This window comes from Schistocerca gregaria, chromosome 3, assembly GCF_023897955.1.
Source record: "Schistocerca gregaria isolate iqSchGreg1 chromosome 3, iqSchGreg1.2, whole genome shotgun sequence".
Classification (NCBI taxonomy): Eukaryota; Metazoa; Arthropoda; class Insecta; order Orthoptera; family Acrididae; genus Schistocerca; species Schistocerca gregaria.
Window position 1 is genome coordinate 123,240,095 of NC_064922.1, and position 24,730 is coordinate 123,264,824.

The 24,730-nt window shown below is 44.0% G+C and overlaps 1 protein-coding gene across 3 annotated transcripts in view; it reads left to right on the forward strand.

Annotated features, from left to right (window-relative positions):
* The window catches only part of LOC126355690 (calcitonin gene-related peptide type 1 receptor-like), a 1,110,235-nt gene that overhangs the window by 772,083 nt on the left and 313,422 nt on the right, over positions 1-24,730 (forward strand). For all 3 annotated transcript variants that reach the window (XM_050006057.1, XM_050006058.1, XM_050006056.1), the window contains exon 3: positions 14,211-14,331. In XM_050006057.1, the coding sequence (XP_049862014.1) occupies positions 14,211-14,331 (121 nt within the window). The remainder of the gene's footprint in view (positions 1-14,210; positions 14,332-24,730) is intronic.

The window sequence follows — 24,730 nt, forward strand, 5'->3', positions numbered from 1 at the left end:
GAAATAATCTGGGGGACTCAGGTCAAGTGACCTCATAGGCCTCCTCTTCAAAATAGGGTGTGCGAGTGGTCCTCGTGTTGCCATGTCCCTCGTTTCTTCTTTCCAGTGAACCAGTCTCCCGCACTCGTCGATACAGACAAATGAGCTCTCGTCGTGACGCATGATGCCCCTTAGAAAATCGTTCCCTATACAGTCTTTCAGCAGCGTGAGCATTGCAGCGTACCTCCACATACACAAGCCGCATGACAGTGAGTTCTACGAAAGTGCACCCGGTACTCCACCATTGTATTGCACTGCACTTCTCTGAATAGCACGCTCATCCGTAGCACCTTCTGTGACGGGACAATGTACACTACTGGCCATTAAATATGCTACACCAAGAAGAAAAGCTGATGATAAACGGGTATTCATTGGACAAATACATTATACTAGAACTGACATGTGGTTACATTTTCACGCAGTTTGGGTGCATAGGTCCTGAGAAATCAGTACCCAGAACAACCACCTCTGATCGTAATAAAGGCCTTGATACCGCTGGGCGTTGAGTCAAACAGAGCTTGGATGGCGTGTACAGGTGCAGCCGCCCATGCAGCTTCAACACGATACCACAGTTCATCAAGAGTAGTGACTGGCGTATTGTGACGAGCCAGCTGCTTGGCCACCATTGACCAGACGTTTTCACTTGGTGAGGGATATGGAGAATGTGCTGGCCTGGGCAGCAGTCGAATATTTTCTGTACACAGAAAGGCCTGTACAAGACCTGCAACATGCGGTCGTTCATTATCCTGCTGAAATGTAGGATTTCGCAGGGCCGAATGGAGGGTAGAGCCACGGGTCGTAACACAACTGAAATGTAACGTCCACTATTCAAAGTGCCGTCAATGCGAACAAGAGGTGACAGAGACGTTTATCCAATGGCACCCCATACCATCACGCCGCATGATAAGAGAGTATGGCGATAACGAATACAAGCTTCCAATTGGTTCAATTGGCTCTGAGCACTATAGGACTTAACATCTATGGTCATCAGTCCCCTAGAACTTAGAACTACTTTAACCGAACTAACCTAAGGACATCACACAACACCCAGTCATCACGAGGCAGAGAAAATCCCTGACCCCGCAGGGAATCGAACCTGGGAACCCGGGCGCGGGAAGCGAGAACGCTACCGCACTACCACGAGCTGCGGACTCATGCTTCCAATGTGCGTTCATCACGATGTCGCCAAACACGGATGCAGCCATCATGATGCTTTAAACAGAACCTGGATTAATCCGAAAATATGACGTTTTGCCATTCTTGCATCCAGGTTCGTCGTTGAGTACACCATCGCAGGCGCTGGGATGTAGCGTCAAGGATAAGTGCAGCCATGGTGTCCGAGCCGATAGTCCATGCTGCTGCAAACGTCGTCCAACTGTTAGTGCAGATGCTTGCTGTCTTTCAAACGTCCTGTTGACTCAGGGATCGAGACGTGGCTGCATGATCTGTTTCAGCCATGCGGATATGATGCCTGTCACCTCGACTGCTAGTGATACGAGGCCGTTGTGATCCAGCACGGCGTTCCGTGTTACCCTCGTGAAGCCAACGATTTCATATTCTGCTAACAGGCATTGGATCTCGACCAACGCTAGCAGCAACGTTATTGTGCGCATTTCTCCTCCTTACACGAGCCACCACAACAACGTTGCACCGGGCAACGGCGGTCAATTGCTGTTTGTGTGTGAGAAGTCGGTTGGAGACTTTCTTCGTGTCAGCACGTTGTAGGTGTCGCCACCTGCGCCAATCTTGTGTGAATGCTCTGAAATGCTAATCATTTGCATTCACAACACGTTATTCCTGTCGGATAAATTTCGCGTCTGTAGCAAGGCATCTTAGTGGTGTAGCAATTTTAATGTCCAGTAGTGTAAATATGATACAGCAGATCCACCTTATGGACAGAACGTGCATCATGACTCCCTAGTCATCAGTCTCGTCCTCCTTGTTTACTTGCAGGAAAGAAGGAACGTTCAAGTAAATAAACAACACACTACCTGAAAACTGTAACCATATTAGTTGTAAATAAGCAGGAGAACAGCAATGCTAGACAAAGCTGTAGACAAGTTTACTTCATATCTCCTTAAGCTTGTATGTCCGACCTAGGTTCACTACCTCAAATTACTCAGTGAAGAGTTCTCTAGGTCCTGATACATTTTTGCTCGCTCTTAGGGGGAATGGACCATCTTGACGGCCCAACGGTAGCGACCGACCTCCGTGTTATCCTCGACTCACAGCCGTCACTGGATACGGGTGTGAAGGAGCATGTCCTCAGTACACTGCTCTCCCGGCCATTGTCAGTGTTCCTGAGCAGAGCCGCTACTTCTCCGTCCAGTACCTACTTCTCAGTTATTGGCGTCACAAGGCCTGAGTGCACCTCGGTAACCGACAGCGCTCGCCAGACCGGACGGTCACCCAACCGAGTGCTAGTCAAACCGAACAGCACTTAACTTGGATCATCTGACAGTAACCGGTATTATCACTGTGGCAAGGCGTTTGGCACTGGAAAAATCGCTTCACCAAACTACAATTAATGTACATTAATGAAATTTTGGGAATACGTCTGTATAGGTAACATATTTAAGTGATTAACATTGCGTGACTACAGGTTCACGTAAGCACCAGAGAAGCTCGACGCGCAAGTCGCCGAAGAGGCGTCAAATCCAAAGACTTGCACCCGGCTAACGGCCTGCCCGACGGGAGGCCCTCGTCATACGGCATTTTATCAGGTTAGCAATTCGAAATGTGAAATGCTAGTACATTAATAATCGGTGTAACCGTCATAATGTTGAATGGTAGCATGGAAACGAGCATGCTTTGTGTTGTTCAAGAGCTGGATGTCACTTAGTGGGATGGAATTCCAGGCCTGTCGCAGTTGGTAGGTCAATACAAGAACGATTAGTGCTGTTTGTGGATGACACTGGAGTTGCCGTCCTACGATGTCCCGTACGTGCTGGACTGGAGACAGACCTGCTGATCTAGCAGGCCACGGCAACATGTCGACACTCTATGTAGAGCGTGCTGCGTTACAACTGTGATATGTTGGCAAGCGTTATCCTGCTGGAAAACACCCCCCGAAACACTGTTCGTGAATGACAGCACAACATTCGAATCACGAGTCCGACTTACAATTTTGCAGCCTTCTTGCGTGGGATAACCGCGAGAGTGCTCCTGCTGTCGTATGAAATCGCACACCGGATCGTAGCTCAACGTGTAATTTCAGTCTGTCTGGCACGCTGACAGGTGGATTTCAGGCCCTCAACCAGCCTCCTTCTAATCAACACTTGGGCATTACTGCTACCAAGGCAGAAACATCTTTCATCAGAAAACACACTAGACCTTCACTCTGCCATCCAATAAACTCTAATTTGCCAAGTCGCAAATGGTGGTGGTTTTGCGTTAGTGCAGTGCAAGCTACAGGGTGTCAAGCTCGGAATGTCCTTCAAGTCATTTTGATGCCAACGGCTGCTTTCATTAGTGCTGCAGATGCAGAGCCTATGCCGAACGCGGTTGTCTTCCGTCTCGGTAGTGCCACTTGGCCGTCCAGAGCCCGGTCTTCTTCCGGCCGTACATGCTCGTGACCACCGCTGGCAGCAATCATGTACAGTGGTCACATTCCTACCAAGCCTTCCTGTAGTACAGCAGAAGAAACATCTCGCTTCTCGTAGCTCTATTGCACGGCCTCGTTCAAACTCAGTGAGGTGTTGACAATGGGGTCTTTATATCCTTAAAGTCATTCTTGACTAACCTAAACACACGACGTCCAATGCTAAATGTTAGTGACGCTCACGGCCGTTACAGCGTGTGTATAATACGAACCTGATTTGAATCGTCATAGTGGTGCCGCTTGCTCCACTCCTACGCGACTGGCGCCTAATTTGAACAGACATCAACTTCCTGATATAGAAACACGCCTACCGACTGTCGGCTATGTCACACAAGTCCTTCTTGGTGTTGCGACTTTTTTTCCGTTGATGTATACATACACGGTTTTTGGGATATAAATAGATATTGTGATCACTCGTACTTTGATATGTACTCACTTCCGCGTGTTTGTTCATTTCTCTCTTTATGTAGCAGCCTTCCCACAAACACATCACGTAATTTATTGCACAATGTTAACTGTGCGGTAGTAACTGTCAGTATAGCATTGCCGTTTTCCGTCCACGCATCCACACCTAAACATCTGACCTGCTGTACAGGAGAAAATAAGCTATATTGGCTTGCTCTTATCACATGTACTTGGAGGCACTAACTAATTGAAAAACATTCAATTCGTAACAGCTATAATTATTTCTCTGAAAAGTTACGGGAATAATCATATAGTGTTGTTGAGTACACTGTCCTTAGTCACCCATAAAATTTCAACAGATATTACCCCTAACACCCTCTTTCTCTCTCTCTCTCTCTCTCTTAACAGCAGATCCGTTTGGCGGACATTCCGTAACTCTGACAATGCCAAACCGAAAAAGTAATTGCGTAAGAGCCGAAGATGGACCAATGCATATTGTCTTCCTCAGTTTGTAAAGCTCTTACTTTTGAGTAAATGATCTATTTTTTCTGAAATAGTAATCATTCGATTGTTTTTACATGAATATCACGTCTACTGATTACTCTCCCAGTGTCATAATTGCTTCGTCGTGCATCTTTTTTTTTTTGTCTTAGTGTGCACTGTACGCACCCTAAGACCTGCCACCCAACTTTCATCATCTGTCCTGGGGGAGGGAGATGTAAATTAGTTTCTATGTCCTAGGTACATGAAATATTTCCTGGTCAGTTTTATTTTCCCCACATTATACACTTTATAAGCAAAAGTGGTCTTGAATACTTGAGCTCCGTAGGAGTGCAGCGTGGCGGTTTTTTCGTAACGCCATGATTTGCAGTATTTACGACCGTAAACAGAGCAAGGAATTTTGTAAAATATTCTAGTGCTATGGTGGACTAGCATCCTGTGCAGACGACGAAGGTTGGTAGTGACGAGACGTGTAGTATCAAGAGATGGGATACCACGTGACTCTGCAGGCAATAGCGTTCTTGTCTATTCCGTTCGGAATTTGGGCGTGCTCTGAACGGTCATTGGTGATTTTCACCTTAGTGTGTCACCATTTCAATCGTTGCGGGCTACGGGGAAGTGCTACAGCAAGCCTTACACTAACATTGAGAGCTACAATGTTCGGTGTGTGTAGAGTCTCTAGCAGGTGTAGGGTCCCCGCTCAGTTCTCAACCGGTGCCATTACACATGCGAAAGCAGTAGAGGCGTGTGGGGTACAGAAGACGGAACAGTTGAGCAACAGATATCCGATTTAGCGGATGAACGTATAACGGTCAGCTACATGTGCGTCTTTCAAATTACGACGGAAGCGACGTAATGGTAAGACAGAAGCATCCGCCTACAAGACTTTGGTTACATCGACAAGATACGTTTTGTGTTCTGATGTATTCTAAGAGCGAATACCTGTCTGCAGAAAACTTAGTTTCACGTATGGCAGTACTACGAGTTGTTACGAGTATTAAAGTACATGGTCTGCAAGCAACGAAAGTTTGCCGACTGAAGGGAATTGCTTGCCACAACTTCCTACAAATTATTCAGATTCTCTTGAAAATCTGAAGGTAACTGATGTTCAAAAAGAAAAAGGTCTCGCCTGGCAAATTACTATAAGGTCAGTGACTTTAGCAATAGATATTTATAGCCAAATTTTTTTCACGTGTTTTGTGGACTAGTCTCTTGTCCCGGTTAGACAAGTATACTTTGCAATTTTTGTTCAGAAAAGTTGTGGTGAAAAATTTTATATCATGCTGTCCTCTTTGGTAGCCCAAAAAGTTATCACTTCTCAGCCTAAAAGTCATTTGAGTGCGTTCTTCCTATTCATTAAATCAAGAGATCTGGCGTGGTAGTAGATAAACGCACTTTGTAGATCTTCAGTAGTGCGTTGTTTGCGAGGTGAACAGTATTACCACATATGTCACAAAAAGTGCGCCCCTGGTAGCTAAGTGGTCAGTGCGACGGAATGTCATACCTAACGGCCCGGGTTCCATTCCCGGCTGGGTCGGAGATTTTCACCATTCACAGACTTGATGCTGTGTTGTCCTCAACATTATTTCATCACCATCGACACGCAAGTCGCCGAAGTGGCGTCAACTCGAAAGACTGGCACCAGGCGAACGTTCTACTCGACGGGCGGCCCTAGACACACGGCATTTCCATTTGTCACAACAAATAGAAATTTTCTTCCAGCATCCATAATAACGAGATTCCCAAAGGTGCAGACCATGTCATAAAATATTAATAAAAAATTCCAAGATTGTAAGGGCAATGGTTCTCATGGGTGTGAAATAAGTCAAACCATGTTAAAAATTCTTTCCTTTAAGAGGTAATAGCAAACGTATCTCAAAAGATGTTACTACACTGGTGAGTCGATATGTTTTGAGCATTTTCCACGTCTAGTATGAATTCCGACGATGGTTTTCCGTGCAGGTGGTGCTTGAAGGAAAGTACCATTAGTCTATAATTAAAGTGCAGCTGCTCATGGAGGTCCAGATTGGGCGGTAATTATCGTATGGGATCGAATCTTGGTAGATACGCTAATGCGCCAATGGGGAAGCGATTTATGCTGGAAAAAATAGATCCATATCTGGCCACCAGGGGCAAATCTGGGGCAGTATAGCACCTCGCCGACGTAGTGAGCTTCTCTGCGATGTGTTTGAAGGAAAGAGAAACCGCGAGCGGGAGATGTTTTAGACGTCTAATCCTCATCACATCTTCAGAGCACGTAGAGGGCGGAGACTTGACTGTTCTGTAACCCAGGACAGGCGACAATTTGAAGCTGATCTGGCGGGAGATTACAAAGCTGTACCATGCGCCGGTGTTTCTGGGGCACAGCGTTTACTACACGTTGTTGGCAGACGAAACCCATTCATTCCGATGTTTACTCAACGACTTCGTCAGTTATGATTGCAGTGGCCGGGGGACTAGGCGAGGTTCGTTATGCACCCCAGAAAACGCCTGATCATATGAATCACATTTCCTGGTAGAACAGGCCCGGAATCCGAATGCGTCGTCGTATAAGCGAACGGCTGCCCGAGACATGCACTGGGTCACTGTCACCGGTCGGTGGGATCGGTATTATGGTGTGTGGGACATTCACCTGGTGTTCCATGGCTCCTGTGGTAGTAATCGAAGGCATTAGGATAGCTGTGGACTAGGACTGTTGGCATTAGTAAAAATTTTGGGAATCCGATAAACCAATATTTAAAGGATATCAGTATCAGCAATCGATATATGGAGAAAAAGTAACGACATATCGATATATCGACGAAAAAATAATGGCATAGCTGTCTATAAAACATCGGCTTCACGTTGTAAATATACTGCCGGTCTTAGAGCTGTATATTTAATTATTGATTTATAAATAGATGTTCAGTACATCATCAAGTTAGGAGCCTGGCCCCCTTAGAGCAAAAATTGAAAGAAAAACGATGCCAGTTCAGAGCTGGAGACAATCACTTTGCTAACAATGGTAACTGGACAAAAAAGTGGCACAATAAAAGGTGTCCGAAGGGTCCGTCGTTCGGTTTCGTCACATATTAATTTTTTTTTCCATTTCTGCCAGCGCCCAACGCTGAAGTGCCAAAATTGAGTGGTGATCGTAAATATTGCGGTTTCTGCTGGCAACACCTGACGCCGTTTCTTTTAGCGTTTTTCCTCACACGCCTCCGCCGACCGTAAAGACCAATCTTGTCGTTTAGAGTTTTGTGTTTTAACGCGACTGGTGTGCTGTTTCTTCACATCGGAAAATTTGTTTCTCCATTGACACTGCCAAGTCAGAGTGCAGTCGGACTTCTTTCGAGCCGGATATACTTGCTTCACACAGTCAAAGAGACAGAGTATACGTGATGGAATCTCGAAAAGTAGTAAGACATCTTCAGACAATGAAAGTAAAATTACGTTCTACGTTCAATTTCAAAAGAACAACTTCAAATACACTCCTGGAAATGGAAAAAAAGAACACATTGACACCGGTGTGTCAGACCCACCATTCTTGCTCCGGGCACTGCGAGAGGGCTGTACAAGCAATGACCACACGCACGGCCCAGCGGACACACCAGGAACCGCAGTGTTGGCCATCGAATGGCGCTGGCTGCTCAGCATTTGTGCACCGCCGCCGTCAGTGTCAGCCAGTTTGCCGTGGCATACGGAGCTCCATCGCGGTCTTTAACACTGGTAGCATGCCGCGACAGCGTGGACGTGAACCGTATGTGCAGTTGACGGACTTTGAGCGAGGGCGTATAGTGGGCATTCGGGAGGCCGGGTGGACGTACCGCCAAATTGCTCAACACGTGGGGCGTGAGGTCTCCACAGTACATCGATGTTGTCGCCAGTGGTCAGCGGAAGGTGCACGTGCCCGTCGACCTGCGACCGGACCGCAGCGACGCACGGATGCACGCCAAGACCGTAGGATCCTACGCAGTGCCGTAGGGGACCGCACCGCCACTTCCCAGCAAATTAGGGACACTGTTGCTCCTGGGGTATAGGCGAGGACCATTCGCAACCGTCTCCATGAAGCTGGGCTACGGTCCCTCACACTGTTACGCCGTCTTCCGTTCACGCCCCAACATCGTGCAGCCCGCCTCCAGTGGTGTCGCGACAGGCGTGAATGGAGGGACGAATGGAGACGTGTCGTCTTCAGCGATGAGAGTCGCTTCTGCCTTGGTGCCAATGATGGTCGTATGCGTGTTTGGCGCCGTGCAGGTGAGCGCCACAATCAGGACTGCATACGACCGAGGCACACAGGGCCAACACCCGGCATCATGGTGTGGGGAGCGATCTCCTACACTGGCCGTACACCTCTGGTGATCGTCGAGGGGACACTGAATAGTGCACGGTACATCCAAACCGTCAATCGAACCCATCGTCCTACCATTCCTAGACCGGCAAGGGAACTTGCTGTTCCAACAGGACAATGCACGTCCGTATGTATTCCGTGACACCCAACGTGCTCTAGAAGGTGTAAGTCAACTACCCTGGCCAGCAAGATCTCCGGATCTGTCCCCCATTGACCATGTTTGGGACTGGACGAAGCGCCGTCTCACGCGGTCTGCACATCCAGCACGAACGCTGGTCCAACTGAGGCGCCAGGTGGAAATGGCATGGCAAGCCGTTCCACAGGACTACACCCAGCATCTGTACGATCGTCTCCATGGGAGATTAGCAGCCTGCATTGCTGCGAAAGGTGGATATACACTGTACTAGTGCCGGCATTGTGCATGCTCTGTTGCCTGTGTCTATGTGCCTGTGGTTCTGTCAGTGTGATCATGTGATGTATCTGACCCCAGGAATGTGTCAATAAAGTTTCCCCTTCCTGGGACAATGAATTCACGGTGTTCTTATTTCAATTTCCAGGAGTGTATTTACCGAAAACTGTGAAAAAGATGTAATATGAAATCAAAGTATTGGCGCTCGATATTGCGACTTAGATATCGATATATCGTAGGAAATATTATCGCCGTCATACATTGATGTCTTTCGAAAATTTTCGATATATTGATATTTTACAGCAGGCTTATTTTGGACTACGTGCACATTACTACAGACTACAGGCATCCCTTTGTGCTTAATGTGTTCCCCGACGGTTATGGCTCTACCAGGAGGATAAGTGTCCATGTCACAGCCCCATAGTCGTGCTACAGTGATTTGAGGATCAGGGCAATGGACTCCCATTGATATCCTGGCCAACAAATTCAACTTACGTGTACTTGAAAAGCACAAATACGACGCAGTCGGTCACCAGCTATTCGCCCACAAACCTCTGGCACATAATGTACGAGAATTGTGTACATCGGACGCCACATACTATCGAAAAACCTTTCTAGGACTTACTGAATCCATGCCACGCAAAATAGCACCTGTGTTGTTTCCCAAAGGTGGATCAACACGCTGTCAAACAGGTGGTCATAATATTTTTTTTAAATCAATGTGTAATACACTAAAATGCATGTGTTACTATTAGCGGCATTGCTATGGGTGCGTAACTGAGCACCATACCAAGCAGTCGTCCTTAGTCCGAGGAAACAGCCCGCTGACGTCGTAACGTCTTCTCCCTCCCTCTCTGAGCAGAGAGTTCGGTCAGACGCCTTCTTGCGTGCACTTCATTCTAATAGGATACAAAATACATGTGTGTATGAAACTTAGGAACTGAAGTTACTTTCGCATGGTGTGCCACTGCCAAGAAAGTGCTGGACCAAATTTGGGCCGCACATAGAAATAACTGCTACGGCATAGTAGACCTACAGAAAGTAACTCAAATACACAATGAGAAGAGATATATAACACTTTTATACGAAGATAATAGTTGTACGGAAGTCACCGGTATTTATAATGGTTCCCTTGACGTTAAAAAAGACGGAACATAGTTGTTAATTGTGTGTTATCACTAATGATGTCAGTGCATTCTCTGAAACATGCTCATATGCTGGTAACAGAAGGTAAGTGATGAAATACGCAAATAGTCGTATAGAAATGATTGTTCAAATGGCTCTGAGCACTTTGGAATTTAACATCTGAGGTCATCAGTCCCCTAGAACTTAGAGCGGCTTAAACCTAACGACATCATACACATCCATGCCCTAGGCAGGATTCGAACCTGTTCCGTAGCGGTCGCGCGGTTACAGACTGAAGCGCTTAGAAGCACTCGGCCACACCTGCCGGCGAACATAAATGAGACTTTTATACAATGACAATAATTACGCTCCTGTCAGTACGTTTCATGACGTTAGCTCGGACATTACAGAAGACAGGGCGTGGTTCTAAATAGGCTGTTTTATCAAAACGGATGGCAGCGTCTGCTCTGCAACGTGCTCTCATGGTAGCGACAAGGTTGTTGAGAAGTTATTATGTTCTTCCACCAGCGTGGTTGACGTCTGTTGGATGGTCGTTGATACACCTCGACATGCCGCAGCGTATCTTCCCAATGCAGTCCACACATGCTCGATGGGATCTCAGTGGTAGGAACGGGCGGGCCAGTCCTTTTTCCGAATAATATCCCGTTCCAAGAGCTGCTCCACCTGTGCTACTCGATGCGATAGCGCACTGTCATCCTTAAAAATGAAATCAGGACCGAATGTACCCCTGAAAAAACGGACACGTGTGTGTGTGTGGATTACAGTGTAACAGTAGCTGTGACTGTGACTGGTGAGAGTGCGTCGTTCAAACCGTTGGGGATCAGTACGTCCACATAACATTATGCCAACCCACACTTTAACACAGGGACAGTCATAACGATCATAATTTTTGGTAACGTTTGTGGGAAACAGCCATCTTTTAAGCTATATAAAATCAGGGAATAAACGGTCTAGATTGCGATGGTTATTTTATTACAATGACCGATTTCGACCTAACCTTCAGACAGCACCATGAGCTCAAGTTGACGATGCCTAGAAAAGTGAGCTGATTCCAGTCGCTGAAACTGGAGTCTCAGCGACTGAGGTTGACTGACTGTTCTAGCCATCATTTACTTCAGCTGATGGTTGTGTCTGAAGATGGCCTAATACTAGGTCTAAACCAGTTATTTTAATAAAATAACGATTGCTGTTTTCTCATAGATTTTACATAACGATCATGTTAGGCGATGTTGGACGTTCCTCATATGGCAAGAGGCAGGAATACGTAATGGACCCAGGGACATTGTCGAACATTACAGTTTTGGTATTCCAAGTATCATGGTGTGGGGTGGCATAACGTTATACGGGCCACACCTACCTCCAAATCTTTGGACAACGTACTCTCACCAGAAAACGTTACTGCGACGCTGTACTCCTTCTCCCAGGTGCGTCTTTTCAGTGGTGCGTTCGGCCCTATGAATGGCAATGCGCGACCGCATCAAACAGCATAGGTGCAGCAGCTCTTGGAATGAGGAGGTATTCGTCGAATTGATTGGCTTGCCCATTTCCCCGTCTTAAACCCCATCCAAGGCCTGTGGGACGCGTTTGGAATGCGTACTGCGGCACGTCCTCATGCATAAACGAGGATCCATCACCTCTGAACCACACTGATGCAGGAATGGAAACCCCTTCGACAAGAACCTCTCCCCAACCTTGTGGCTATGATGGGAGTACTTTGAAGAACACGCATTGCCATCCGAAGTGATAACACACCCTATTGAGTACCATGTCAAGTCTTCTGCAATGTCCAGAGGACCGTCGTGAACCGCGGTGACAGCAGAGAAATTTTTGTCCTTCTATAAAAGTCTCATTTCTATTACCTCTCATTGCGTGTATAGTTCTCCTATCTTCTGCAGTATACTGTAGCACTTCTTTCTCAGTACGGTGCATATAACATCGAGCTGTATTAATTTGTTGTGAACCAACATATGAAAGTAACTTTCGTCTTTAAATTTTGCAGATTATTGTTGTTTTCTATGCCACGAAACGAGCAGCCGCCTTGTTGGATTACATCTGAACAGAGCGAGCATAGTTATATGAATTTCTTGAGTACTGACGTTCGCACACATTTGTTTGTACACTTTACTTTCATCTATTCATTAAAACTCACTCGGTGGTAGAGGCCGCATACACACCATCATTCGACGGCGCTTGACTAGGAGATAGATGGCATAAAAGAAAACAAGAAACATAGTACATTATAGTTCGAGTAGGGAGAAGGAAATCCGAGTTAAACGTCAGCGCCCGGCATTAGATTTCGCTGCTGTGTGTGCCTTCTCATAAAGTTAGAGAAATTGAAAATTATCGATGATGGGTTTTGTCGGCTGGAGATGCTGAGCTAGCTGGACCGCTTCGTATGATTTGTCAGCAGTAGGGTATGAACTGGTACTTGTCTCATCGTATTTCTCCTCTTGTCATCATCATTTACAATACAAACCCCACCCTAAACTACACATCCAGCCGTCACAGTCATCCACTTTAAAAGCCTCGTTGAATAGCTCTGCTGGCTATTGGGAAATGGTGCGTGCTGGTTTCACGTTGCTTCACAACTATTTTCAAATTTAATACAATAATTGCACGATGTATTTGTATGCGGAGTGTCATTATATTAAGAACAGCTGACTGTCCAACAAAATTCGATTCGGCACGTTCTTCATCGGGTATACATATGCTAAATTCTCCATCTCAAAACTGGAGTGACGTGGAATTATGCGGTTCTAGGCGCTATAGTCTGGAACCACGCGACCGCTACGACCGCAGGTTCGAATCCAGCCTCGGGCATGGATGTGTCTGATGTCCTTAGGTTACTTAGGTTTAAGTAGTTCTAAATTCTAGGGGACTGATGACCTCAGAAGTTAAGTCCCATAGTGCTCAGAGCAATTTTTTGGAATTATCATGTTTTTGCTAATAAGTGTCATTGTGAATAAAGTTATAGAGCTTTCGGCAGCTGACAACGGTGGAGACAGCTGTCGAATACTTGAAGTTTTTATTCGAAATGATGCTGCTTGAAAACGGAGAAGATTTTATGCATACGGATCTCAGTGTAATAACACGTCCATTTAAGTTTCATATGAATGGTGCTGTAAAGAAAGGTGTTTGAATATCCGAGTTCTTCGAAATTATTAGTTCCAGTACATTCAGGAAAGGGGAACTTGTATAACTTATTATCTGACGGAGATATTTACTCGTGATGCGTTGTCTGAGCGAATTGCAACCATTCTGCATCAAACAACGTAAGTGATCAACTGACATCGATAATGGTGACTGAATGCCAACTGCAGCGTTTCAGACGAGCAACTTCTGGAAAATGCCGCATTACCTAGTATTCTACATCTACATCTACATCTACGCTGTTTGTATTCATGCGATTTATGATGCCTCATTGGACAAAACCCAGAACCACACACTATTTCAGCTATAAATGGTTCAAATGGCTCTGAGCACTATAGGACTTAACTTCTGAGGTCATCAGTCCCCTAGAACTTAGGACTACTTAAACCTAAGTAACCTAAGGACACCACACACATCCATGACCGAGGCAGGATTCGAATCTGCTACCGTAGCGGTCGCGCGGCTCCAGACTGTAGCGCCTAGAACTAATCGGCCACTCCGGCCAGCTATTTCAGCTATAGATTTCCTATTAAGACACGTGCGACTTAAATTTATCATGGTATGCCATGGTGTTATGTACAGAAGACGTCGCACTAAGTTAAGTAGTAACGCTGCGCTGTTTGTTTCAGTCGGTGATGGTGGGCGTGAACGGCAGCTTCCAGCAGGACTCGGCGCTGGAGTGGGAGCTGGTGCAGCGGAGGCTCCAGTGCGAGCAGCGCCTCGCGGCCAGCCGCAACGTCACACCTGCCGGTGAGTGCGTCCAGTAGCTTGCGGCATCCGCGAAATAAGCTCTTCCTCGTAGAGGCTCCAGGGAGTGTGACAGATGTGCTTCACAACAACGAGGGAAGTAAAATGTCTCTCTCGACGTGGGATTTATTTGTCATAGAGAGAAATTCAACATGATACAGTTCGCTGACGACGAAACCCACACACACAAACACACATCACATTGCATACTTACATATCCATGCACAAGGTTTATATTTTTATTTGCAACAATGGAAAATAACAACTTAAAACAGCTCCAATACCCCAGCCCGACCAAGGTTTTCCGGAGGCCTCTTGGTCATTAGGTGAATGCCGGAATTACAAAATGCGTCATAGTCATTCCTAATATTGACTCCTATGGTTTCGCATGAATACGCTGAGATATCTGACAAAAAAAGGACATCTGAAAAGAAAACCAGTCTGTCACGCTACTGCGAGTCGAAGACGATAGTCGTATCAGGAACTGAGTCGTGTGGTGAACAAAAATGAACAAGTTCTAGCTAATGGTTATGATTTGCTCGCAAACAAAATGAAAATTGCGGTAAAGGTGCGAGCAGTATCTTAATCGTAAATTACGGTACATCTGTTTTATAGTTGGATGACCTATCTATCTCGGTACTGGAATAGATAAAGAAGGGCCATCACAAGTTTTTCTCTGATAGTAACCAGCTGGTAACGTGAAAGAATATGAGTACAAACTTAAAGATCAGAAAAAAATTATAAAAAGTTACGATTGGAGCTGTGGATTTGTGTGAAGTGTGAATACAGGAGAAGGCAGTAATGAAACGAATATATCTATGTATATACAAGGGATCCCCCTATACCTTTTATGTATCAGGACATTGTAGTTTTAAATGGTTCACACATCCGAACAGGCTTCAAAGAATGTCGTTGATAATCTGTCCGCCTTAATTTTAGGCCCTCTTTCTCACAATGCAATCTTTCTTTTTCTCAGATGAATAAGGTCGTAACATCGTTCCCTAAGGGATCTAGGAATGCGAATCATTAAAATACGTTGTTTGCCTCGAAAGTTTCAATCGCACGAGATATAATCACTACTGGAAGCCCATGCTAAATATACTCATGGTTTACTTAGAGTTTTAAGACTGATACAAATACGCATGAAAGATTTAAGTTATCTGACCTTTGTGTTAACTCATCGCCTTTATGACCAGCGCAGTATCAACTGTTATCCATAAAATGAATGTTGAGCAAGAGACTGCCTGTTGAAAACCAATCTACAATAATTTTTACACCTTTATCATTTGTTCTGTGTCAGCGTGCCTATTACTGAGGTTACAGTACAACGGAAAATCTTGTCGGAAGCTGGAGAGTTTACCCGATTTCAAGCGACAAATCAGTTACGAATGTTTAATAAAACTCATTTACTTGTTATATATTTAATTATCCGATTGTATGAGGAACCATGTCGTAAATTGGAGAAGCCCGGTAATGATTCCTTCCACTCATTTCCTTTCCTCTCTTGATCGCATAATCGAGGAAGATACTAACTGTGTTTATTTTTAAAAATCTGGAAATAATAAGTCACTGATATAAACCTGTGTGCCATTTCTAAGGTTTCAGATCATATTTGACCTGGTATTATTTTATTAAATTACGTTCAGCTGAGATATGTGTGCCAGAGATAACAAATGTACCACAAGTACTGCCATCTCCTGTGGCTGGAGACTGCTGCACAGGAAGTACCGAATCCATCATCACTCTCTCACTTTCCTGAGAGCGACGTCTTAGTGTTAGTGCGAGGTGCACCTTACAGAGGAGGCAACGATCAGAGAGAACTCAAAGCATTATACACCTAACCAACAAGTTCGTGATTTTTTTCTGCCCTTGAGACTGCAACTGAGCTACTAAGACTCTTGACGACAGTTGGGAAACCTCCAGTGTCCCATGTCAAGGATATTCAAACGAATGGCGGATAAAAATACCCCTTGAGGAAATGGCGGAAAGGGACGGCATCGCCTTGAAAACTCATTGCATGTGCCTGCGGGATCTTTCGGCTGCCATTCAGAGAGAGGGGTGCAACCAACTGCAGATTGTGGAATATGTTGGAACTACAGACCTCTTTCGTCGTGCTCCGATGTCATACTCTTTCATTCCAGCGACTGCCGAAGGACTTCGAGGAGACCGGCGATGCTCACGACGTTTCAACGAAGTTTGCAATATGCAGAAGATATCGTGGTGACCTGGTGCTGAATAAAATGGAAACTCTCATCCGAAGTAGTTCGTTGTGTGTGTATCAGGGGCACAAAAGAGGTTTTCTAAATTAGCCCGTTCACTGCCCAGTCCAGACGATGATAGTTGTGTACGATACAAAGCACTGTCATCCAGGGTCGAGAATATTAACGCCCCATTGATCAACTGCCGAAAAAGTAGCAACAGAAGACCAGACGTTGAATCGCTCCTTAAAATCAGGAGAATTCACGTAACAACCGTAAAAATCCAAAACTGTCAGCTCTTTGATTTTCGGAGTCAACTTAAGTCTACATTGAAAGGTAACATAAATGCCAAATTGAGTTGTTGTACTTGTCACAGTAGACAGAAAACTCAAATTCACCGAGTTAGAAATTGAAACAGCATGTGGACATAAACATACAACTGCACCTTTCTACCGGCCAATAGAGTCATCCCCAGATGTAATCGAAAATTTTACACAAAACCTCGGTCCGTTAGCATCCGTGTTACCCAACCATACGTCCATAATCAGAAGAGACTTCAATCATTCGACAATCATTTGCGATAATTACAGTTTTATAAATGATGAGAGTGACAAGAAATCGTGGGAAACAATACTAAATGCCTTTCGTGAAAATTACCCAGAACAGACAGTCCGGAAGCCTGTTCGTCATGTAAATGCATTTGATGTAATGACAAGAAAGAGACCTATCTTCTTTGAGGACGACAACGATGATATTGGTATCAGTGACCATGAGACAGTTATAGCAACAACGATTACTAAAGTACAATGGGATACTAAAATAATTAGAAAGATTTATAGGCCATGAATATAGAGAAAGGAGGAGAAGTATTATTTCTCAGTAAGGAACTTGAAACATGTATTTGATTGGTAGAAACATGTAGACATTTTTAAGAGAATAACTGACCATCAACTGCATTGATAGGAGTCTAGTAGAACAGTTCATGTGAGTAATCATCATCCATGGTATACATTAGAGGAACTTCTAAAAGAAGTTACGAGAACAATGCTTGGACCTCTGAGCAACTAAGCAGAATATTATCGGAATACCTCTCATAAAAGCCAAAGAAATTCTATTCACATGTAAAGACTGTTAGTGGCTCCAAATTTAGTACCTATTCACTCATTATGACACAGAAATTGAAATTAAGGGTAGCAAAGTAATAACAGAAATAGATAAAATTAAACTCCAGGACTCGTTCGAATGCCTACCAGATTATATACAGAATTTGCAGCTGGGAAAATCTTTGTTTTAATCATAGCATACTTTAGATCCACAGAAGTGTGTCCAATAGTTGGAAGAAAGTACATGGCGGGAAGATCTATAAGAAGCGTAGCAGCTCTACTCAGAACAATCGTTCAGTACCCTTGATATCCATCTATTGTAGAAATTTAGAACATATTATAAGCTGAAATGAAATGTAATACCTCAAAACAGTGACCACATCCAAGCTAGCGAGCTTGGACTCCGGAAATATTGTCTATGCCAAACCCAATAAACGCTTTTCTTACATGACGCCATGGTTCAAGGCAGTAGATGGATTACGTCATGACTTTCGAAAAGCAAATCACTCGCAACCCTACCTACAAATACTACAGAAAGTACGGTCGTGTGGAGTATCAAGCGCAATTTTTGACTTGTTTGAGGATTTCGTGTTAAGGAGGATTCCTCATATTTTCGTGTATGGAGAGTCATCGACAGATACAGAAGTAATTTCAGGCATGTCAGAAGGAACTGTGTTGGGACTCTTGCTGTTCACTTTCCTATATTATCCCTAGAAATATAACACGTTTTTCGCAATGCGCACTACCAAGGAGATATTACTTCATGCTCACCGTAAAAAATCTTAAAGGGGAAAAAATGTTAATTGTTGTGGACTTACATTAGCAACCTTCTTTTTAAATAAGGGCTGATGTGTTACTAATGTCCTGGAACTGAAAATGACATTCAAAGCGAAAAGTGACATGTACAATGATGTAAATATTTTGGGTGAGGTTAACGGAAAAATTTAAAATCCTGCATTCCGCTAGAAGCATGCAATATTTTCCAGAATTTTGGAATAGAGAAAAACTATATTAAAACATTTTCGAAAAGTCCCAACCCCCTCCCTCCCCTGATATTACGAGCATTAATGACCTTGCGGACAATGTTAATTGAAACCTCAGATTTTTTGCGTATGACGCAGTTATCTGTAGTGAAGTACAGTCTGGATAAATCTGAACAGTTATTCAGTCAGATCTTGATAGGATTTCGAAACAGTGCTACGGTTAGCAACTGGATGTAAGTGTCTGGAAATGTAAGATTTTGCACTTCAAAGAGTGGAGAAACGTAGTGCCCAGGGACCGTAATGTGAATGAGTCACAGTTGTAATCAGGTTACTGATACAAATACCTGGTTCAAATATTGAACGGATATGAGGTGGAATAAGCACATAGGCTCAGCTCAGTCTTAAGTAAAGCAGGTGGAGGTTCTGATGCGTCTTAGGATCTTGAGGAAATGCGTTCATTTCACAAAGAGACTCAAAGTAGTAAAGGGTACAGCAACCAGTCGCAATGATGTTTATTTCACAGCTATCTTCAGAGCAGAAGTGTAAGTTAAAACATTGAAAACGCTTGTATATGCTCATAGTTCTAACTGGATTGCATGTCAGACGTTGAGTTCACACTCCCTATGTAATCAGACCTCACAAAGAGACTGCTTAGGTGTGTGGTACCCCTTAGCAAATAGGGCTAACAAGGGATACTGACAGAGAAGAAAAACACGAACGGTCACAGGATTGTTTGAACCCTGGAGGAGCGTCACGGACGTGCTGAAAAACTGAGCTGGCCAGCGCTTGAAGAAAGACGCAAGCTGTCTCGTGAAAACATACAAAGTTCGAAGAGCCAGTAGTGAGTAAAAACTTGAAAAGCCCTCTAAGAGCGTTTACACATTCCATCCGCCCTCTGTAAGTGAACGGAACGTCAAGAAGCCCTAATAAGTAGTTCTGTCCGAAGTACTCCCATCCACACATTTCACACTGTCTTGCAGCGGATATAAATGGCAATGTAGATTGATTTACTAATGATGCCAATGTGTCAGATCTTTAAAAGTACCTCCGCTGAGATTGTCCCTCGCTACACCAATTTGAAACTGTGATTGCAATACTTACGTCCGCCATGAGGTATCGAATACCCTTGCTCTGCTTTGAATCAAGCTGCTACATTGGCGGCAACTAATTTCGTTTCATCTTCTACTGGGGTCGACAGCCCCATGGGAAATAGCCGAGTGAATAGCGGTCGATCCACGCGGCGGGCTACATCATACGGTTTTCTCCTTCCGTTGAGTGTTCGGCAGAACTAACGTAGGAAAGGAAAACGGAAATCGTTATTTGGTCGTCCGTGATGGGAGTGCATTTGGTATGAACGTATGTTCAAAAGGTTCAAATGGCTCTAAGCACTATGGGACTTAACATCTGAGGTCATCAGTCCCCTAGACTTAGAACTACTTAAACCTAAGTAACCTAAGGACATCACACACATCCACACCTGAGGTAGGATTTGAACCTGCGACGGTATCTATGAACCTGTTTCCGTCGACGATTAGTGTTATGCGTCATGAGGTATAGCTACCTAGATGACAGGTCTGAGCAAAAAGCGAATACACTTCCTAACAGTTCGAGCAGTATACTAGACTTGTACGGGAAGTAAACGATAACTGTCCACGACGTGCCACAGTGATGTAGGAGACGCGGAGACAAACAATTTGATATAAAACACTTGTGGTCTATTAGGCCGGGAAGCAACGTCAAATAGAAATTAATAAACAACTACCGTCTGGAGAACAACTTTCTATTTTCGTTACTTCACGTCTATGGTCACAAATTTTTTCTCACCACACTACCAGTTTCGGCCTATAATGACCATCTTCAGATCTGTTTTGTGAAAACATGTCCTAATATAATACTAGGTCCATAGTTACATCGGCAAATGCTAAACACAAATTCACGGCCAGCATCGTCAAATGTATGTAAATAATCAAGATTTTTAAACATGGCTGAAACAGCAACTGTTGAAATTCTTCACAGTAAATGATGACAGCTAAACCAGTTGCACGATAAAAATTTATTAAAATTTCTTGTCCAAGGTTTCAATATATATAAATATACCTTCATCAGAAATAAAGAGTCTAAAATTACGTCATGCAATGGAGATTAATAAAACAATTGTGCCAAAGGCGTCGTCAATAGTTAAGACATCATCTCCATTTGTACAACATGAATTATGGACAACAGGATCAATGCCAACACAGTTTAGTTCTGATGAAGGTATATTTATATATACCAAAACATTGGTCAAGAAATGTTAATAAATTTTTATCGTGCAACTGTTTTGGCTGTCATCATTTACTGTGAAGTATGTAAATAATGGTATATACAAGAGTCATATTATCAACAACACTACTTTTCAAAGCAAATTTTGCTTTGAACAGTAGTTTTGATGGCGCCGATTTTGTGTTTAGCATTTGGTCATGTCACTAGTATATTAGGGCATAAAACAGATATGAAGATGGTCATTATAGGCCGAAACCGGTAGTGTGATGAAGGTCACTTTTCTATTCACGACTATGGCGCAGCTCGTGTTTCTATTTCCGACTAGCAGTTCCAGTCTGCATTGTGGATCACATTCAGATGCGGTGCCACAAAGGCATTATGAGACGTCACACCTGAAGATGAAATGCAACGCAGACTGAAACTGTTGGTCGGTGGGATCAACACTTGCAACCAGGTGGTGTTTATTTATTATAACTAAATGGATCCAGAAGACATGGCGTGAATTGTGGAACTACAAATTGGTCTACAAGGGGCACCTAAGTTACAGCGCATGCGTGCCGTCCGAGATTTTGGCTACAATCGTCAATGAGTGTTGGAAACCTCTTGTTCTTTGGATTTAGAAAATGTAAAACTGAAGATTGTGTAAATTTTCCTCACAATTTTGTTAATTTGAACACTGAACAATTAATAATTGAATCGTTTTCTTTTCTCACCTTTTTACTTCGAGGGAACTGCAGTTGTACGGATTAAGTTCAGGTCGGATTGGAATCGTAATTACTGTTTGCATAACTTCATAATGTCAACGAATGTCAGTGGCTAAATGGGGCGAGAAAATATAAAAACTCTCGCAATGTAGTTGGGTGACGAATTTGAGATTGTGTCCCTGTTGATAGACCACAAGTGTCACACATTAAATTGTTCATCTCGACTTCTCCTGCTAGGTGTGTCCGAAAAGTTTTATGAATGGTCTTAGAAAATAAAGAAAACAAGAGCTACGAAAAAAACCTTATTATCCTTCAAAATAACCACCATCAGCTATAACACACTGCTGATATCTCTTGTAAAACTATCAGAATCATTTCTTGCCAATATTCTCGAAACAATGTTGTCACGAGCAGCGTCCGCGAAGCTTAAGCCTTTCCAGAGGTGATTTAAGGCGGAGAAACAAAAAGAAATTTGCCGGTGGCTAATATGGAAAACAAACAGGGCGTTAGAGAATTAGACACCACGTGTTGAGAGAGAAATTTGAACACGTAGATGTTGCAGATATCTAACAACCGCGATCATGGTGATCCCACAAGAAGCGTTTCCAGACAGTGTCTAATAGATTTACTACCCATGGCAGAAGTGTGCTATAGCTGATGGTCATTACGCTGGAGGCCAGTAAACGCATTTTGTTTGTAACTCTAGATTCCTTTGCTTTGTGAAGTTCAAAGAAGATTATTTTTAATGAAGTAAAAGATCTACGCAGTGGACACCAAGTGAAAAAGCTACTCCTTGTGTTTCTGATATAGACTGCAATAAAAATGCGAAGGAACTGGTAATCAGAACTCAGGGAGAAGTAGTAGTCTAATTGACAATCGATTTATTGATCTTAAACATGACAGGGCAACAAAATTGTTAAAGAAACATCATGAAAAATATGTATTTAACAAAAGTCTTACTAAAGTTCCATCTGTGATGGACAAAGTGAGCTGCTGGGGATCGACACACGACACTAACCAGAAGATTACTCACTCTATCTCACTTCGTACACGTGAATCGAGGTTATGGCATCGAACTACGCCGCCACCAAGCATGTATATTCTACCATATAAGAAAATGAAAAATATGGTTTGAAAGAACAGGGTGCTGAGAAATAGATATTATAGCCCTACGTCGCAGCAGCGAATACTTTACCATCCCAAGGCGGCACACCACGATGCATTCGGCGACTGAAGTCACGGACGACAGCAATCATTAAATGCGCGTTCCTGAAAAATCTAAGTACGCGGTCTCACAGTCAGTTAATTCAGAACGCAGGTACTTTTCTATGAGCCTCTGAAATCCCAGTGGATTCCAGTGTGCAGGTGGACCCGTTTGCTGGTCTGCGAAACCAATTTAACTCTGTGCTACGACTGTGCATGTCAGTATACATCAAATGTTTAAAGGGCTGACTCAACACAAATAAGTACACACACACGCATCACTCGTTGTTACCGTGACAATATGAGCAGTACCTCTGATGGTTCAGAAGGTGACTTCCACAAGCTCTACGTCGCACACTAGCGAAGGACACAAGTCTCAACGTTTACGTAGAGACCTGCAATTCTTTACTAGCAAAGCACCAGTATAAGAGACTTGTAGAAAAGTGCCTTCTTTCTTTCTCCCCGTTTCCTCCTCAGCTCGGTCCCAAAATCACGTTTCTCTTTTTTGACTTCCCCCAATTTCGCACAATCCAGTCATTAGTTGGAGCCTGGCATTCTTAGAGAATGGTCTTTGCACTGCAAACCGATTTGACTAATCAGAGACTTTAAAGTTAATTGGCAGAAAACGGAAAAAATTCAGCCTCACCGCCTCTTTTCCACAAGTTTGCCATGTCTTTTGCTAACACAATACATGGTGGAAGCACAGCATTCCATAAACAGCTTGTTATCTCCCGTTATTTCAAAGTTTGGAAAGAACGGCCATAAACTAGTAAACAGCTTCGTGCATTGACAAAAAAATGTTTTGAAACAGAGTCTGGAGGTCTGGGCGCCAGTTTCCCTTTCCCACGGACATTTTCAGAACGTTTACATTTCTTTTGGTGGCTTGCTCCCTAACAAGGCCTACAGTGCGCTGTCGTCGACTTTTCAGCGCTAGGCCGTATACCTGGACGTCTGCCCCTGTCTGGCTCCAAAGCTAATGTGTTTTGCACAATACGACCACTGCATGTGGCCATCTGGAAATGTCTCCTCATCGTTCCCCAGAAAAACGCTCTTTCTTGGCCCACCAGTGCCGTGATTTCATTGCATTTGTTTAAGTCTGCACCCTATTCCCCTGACCGCAGGTAAAACTTACCATACTTCCTTCCCTAGAGCACACAAACAAGATCATAAACTGCAGCCTATCATTTCATCACAATGTATGAAGCTAAATCACAGTGGATCGTATTCCCTACACCGAATCAGAGGTCTGAGTGCCCTGCAATCTCTCAATGTAATTGACCGAACTATTCAGATGAACCTCGTACATCACCGTGGTACGTTTTAAATAATTACCATTTACACTCTGCAAAAACAGATAGCCTCTTAAGACTGCTTTATTGGCTCAGTACGTTCCAACGAAAAATATTTCACAATAAAGGATATGGGTTCGATATGTGAGTTGGCGAACACGTTTGTATTCTGTATTCCGATTTCCATCTAGAACTCACAATCAAATAGTTGGCCTAAGACTGTCCAGTGAAACATTATATAAGGGGATATCAAAAAGTTTCCTTTCGAAGGTCGCATAATCCAGAAACAGCAGTCCAATCAGGCAAAACCACCGTGAGCATTTGGCAATCATCTCAGTGACAAACCAAGCCGGAGACACCTATCGGTTTGGTAAAAACGCCATGTCCTACCGCGTGCGAAGGGGTCCCATAACTGCCAACTGCAAATCCTCGTCCAACAGAAATCGTCAACACTTGAAGATATTTTTAATGAGCTGGAGAAGTGTTGACTGCGTGGGATAGATGAAGACTGTGGGGCGTGAGCTCGTGCGCCCTCCCACTGGAGCCTGGGTAACTCCTGTCTTTCATCATTTGCAATAAGGGGACGCTATCATCATGTAACAGTAGCGCCAAGAATGGAACTTGATGCAGACAAGCTGCCCTATACACAATCCTCATTTT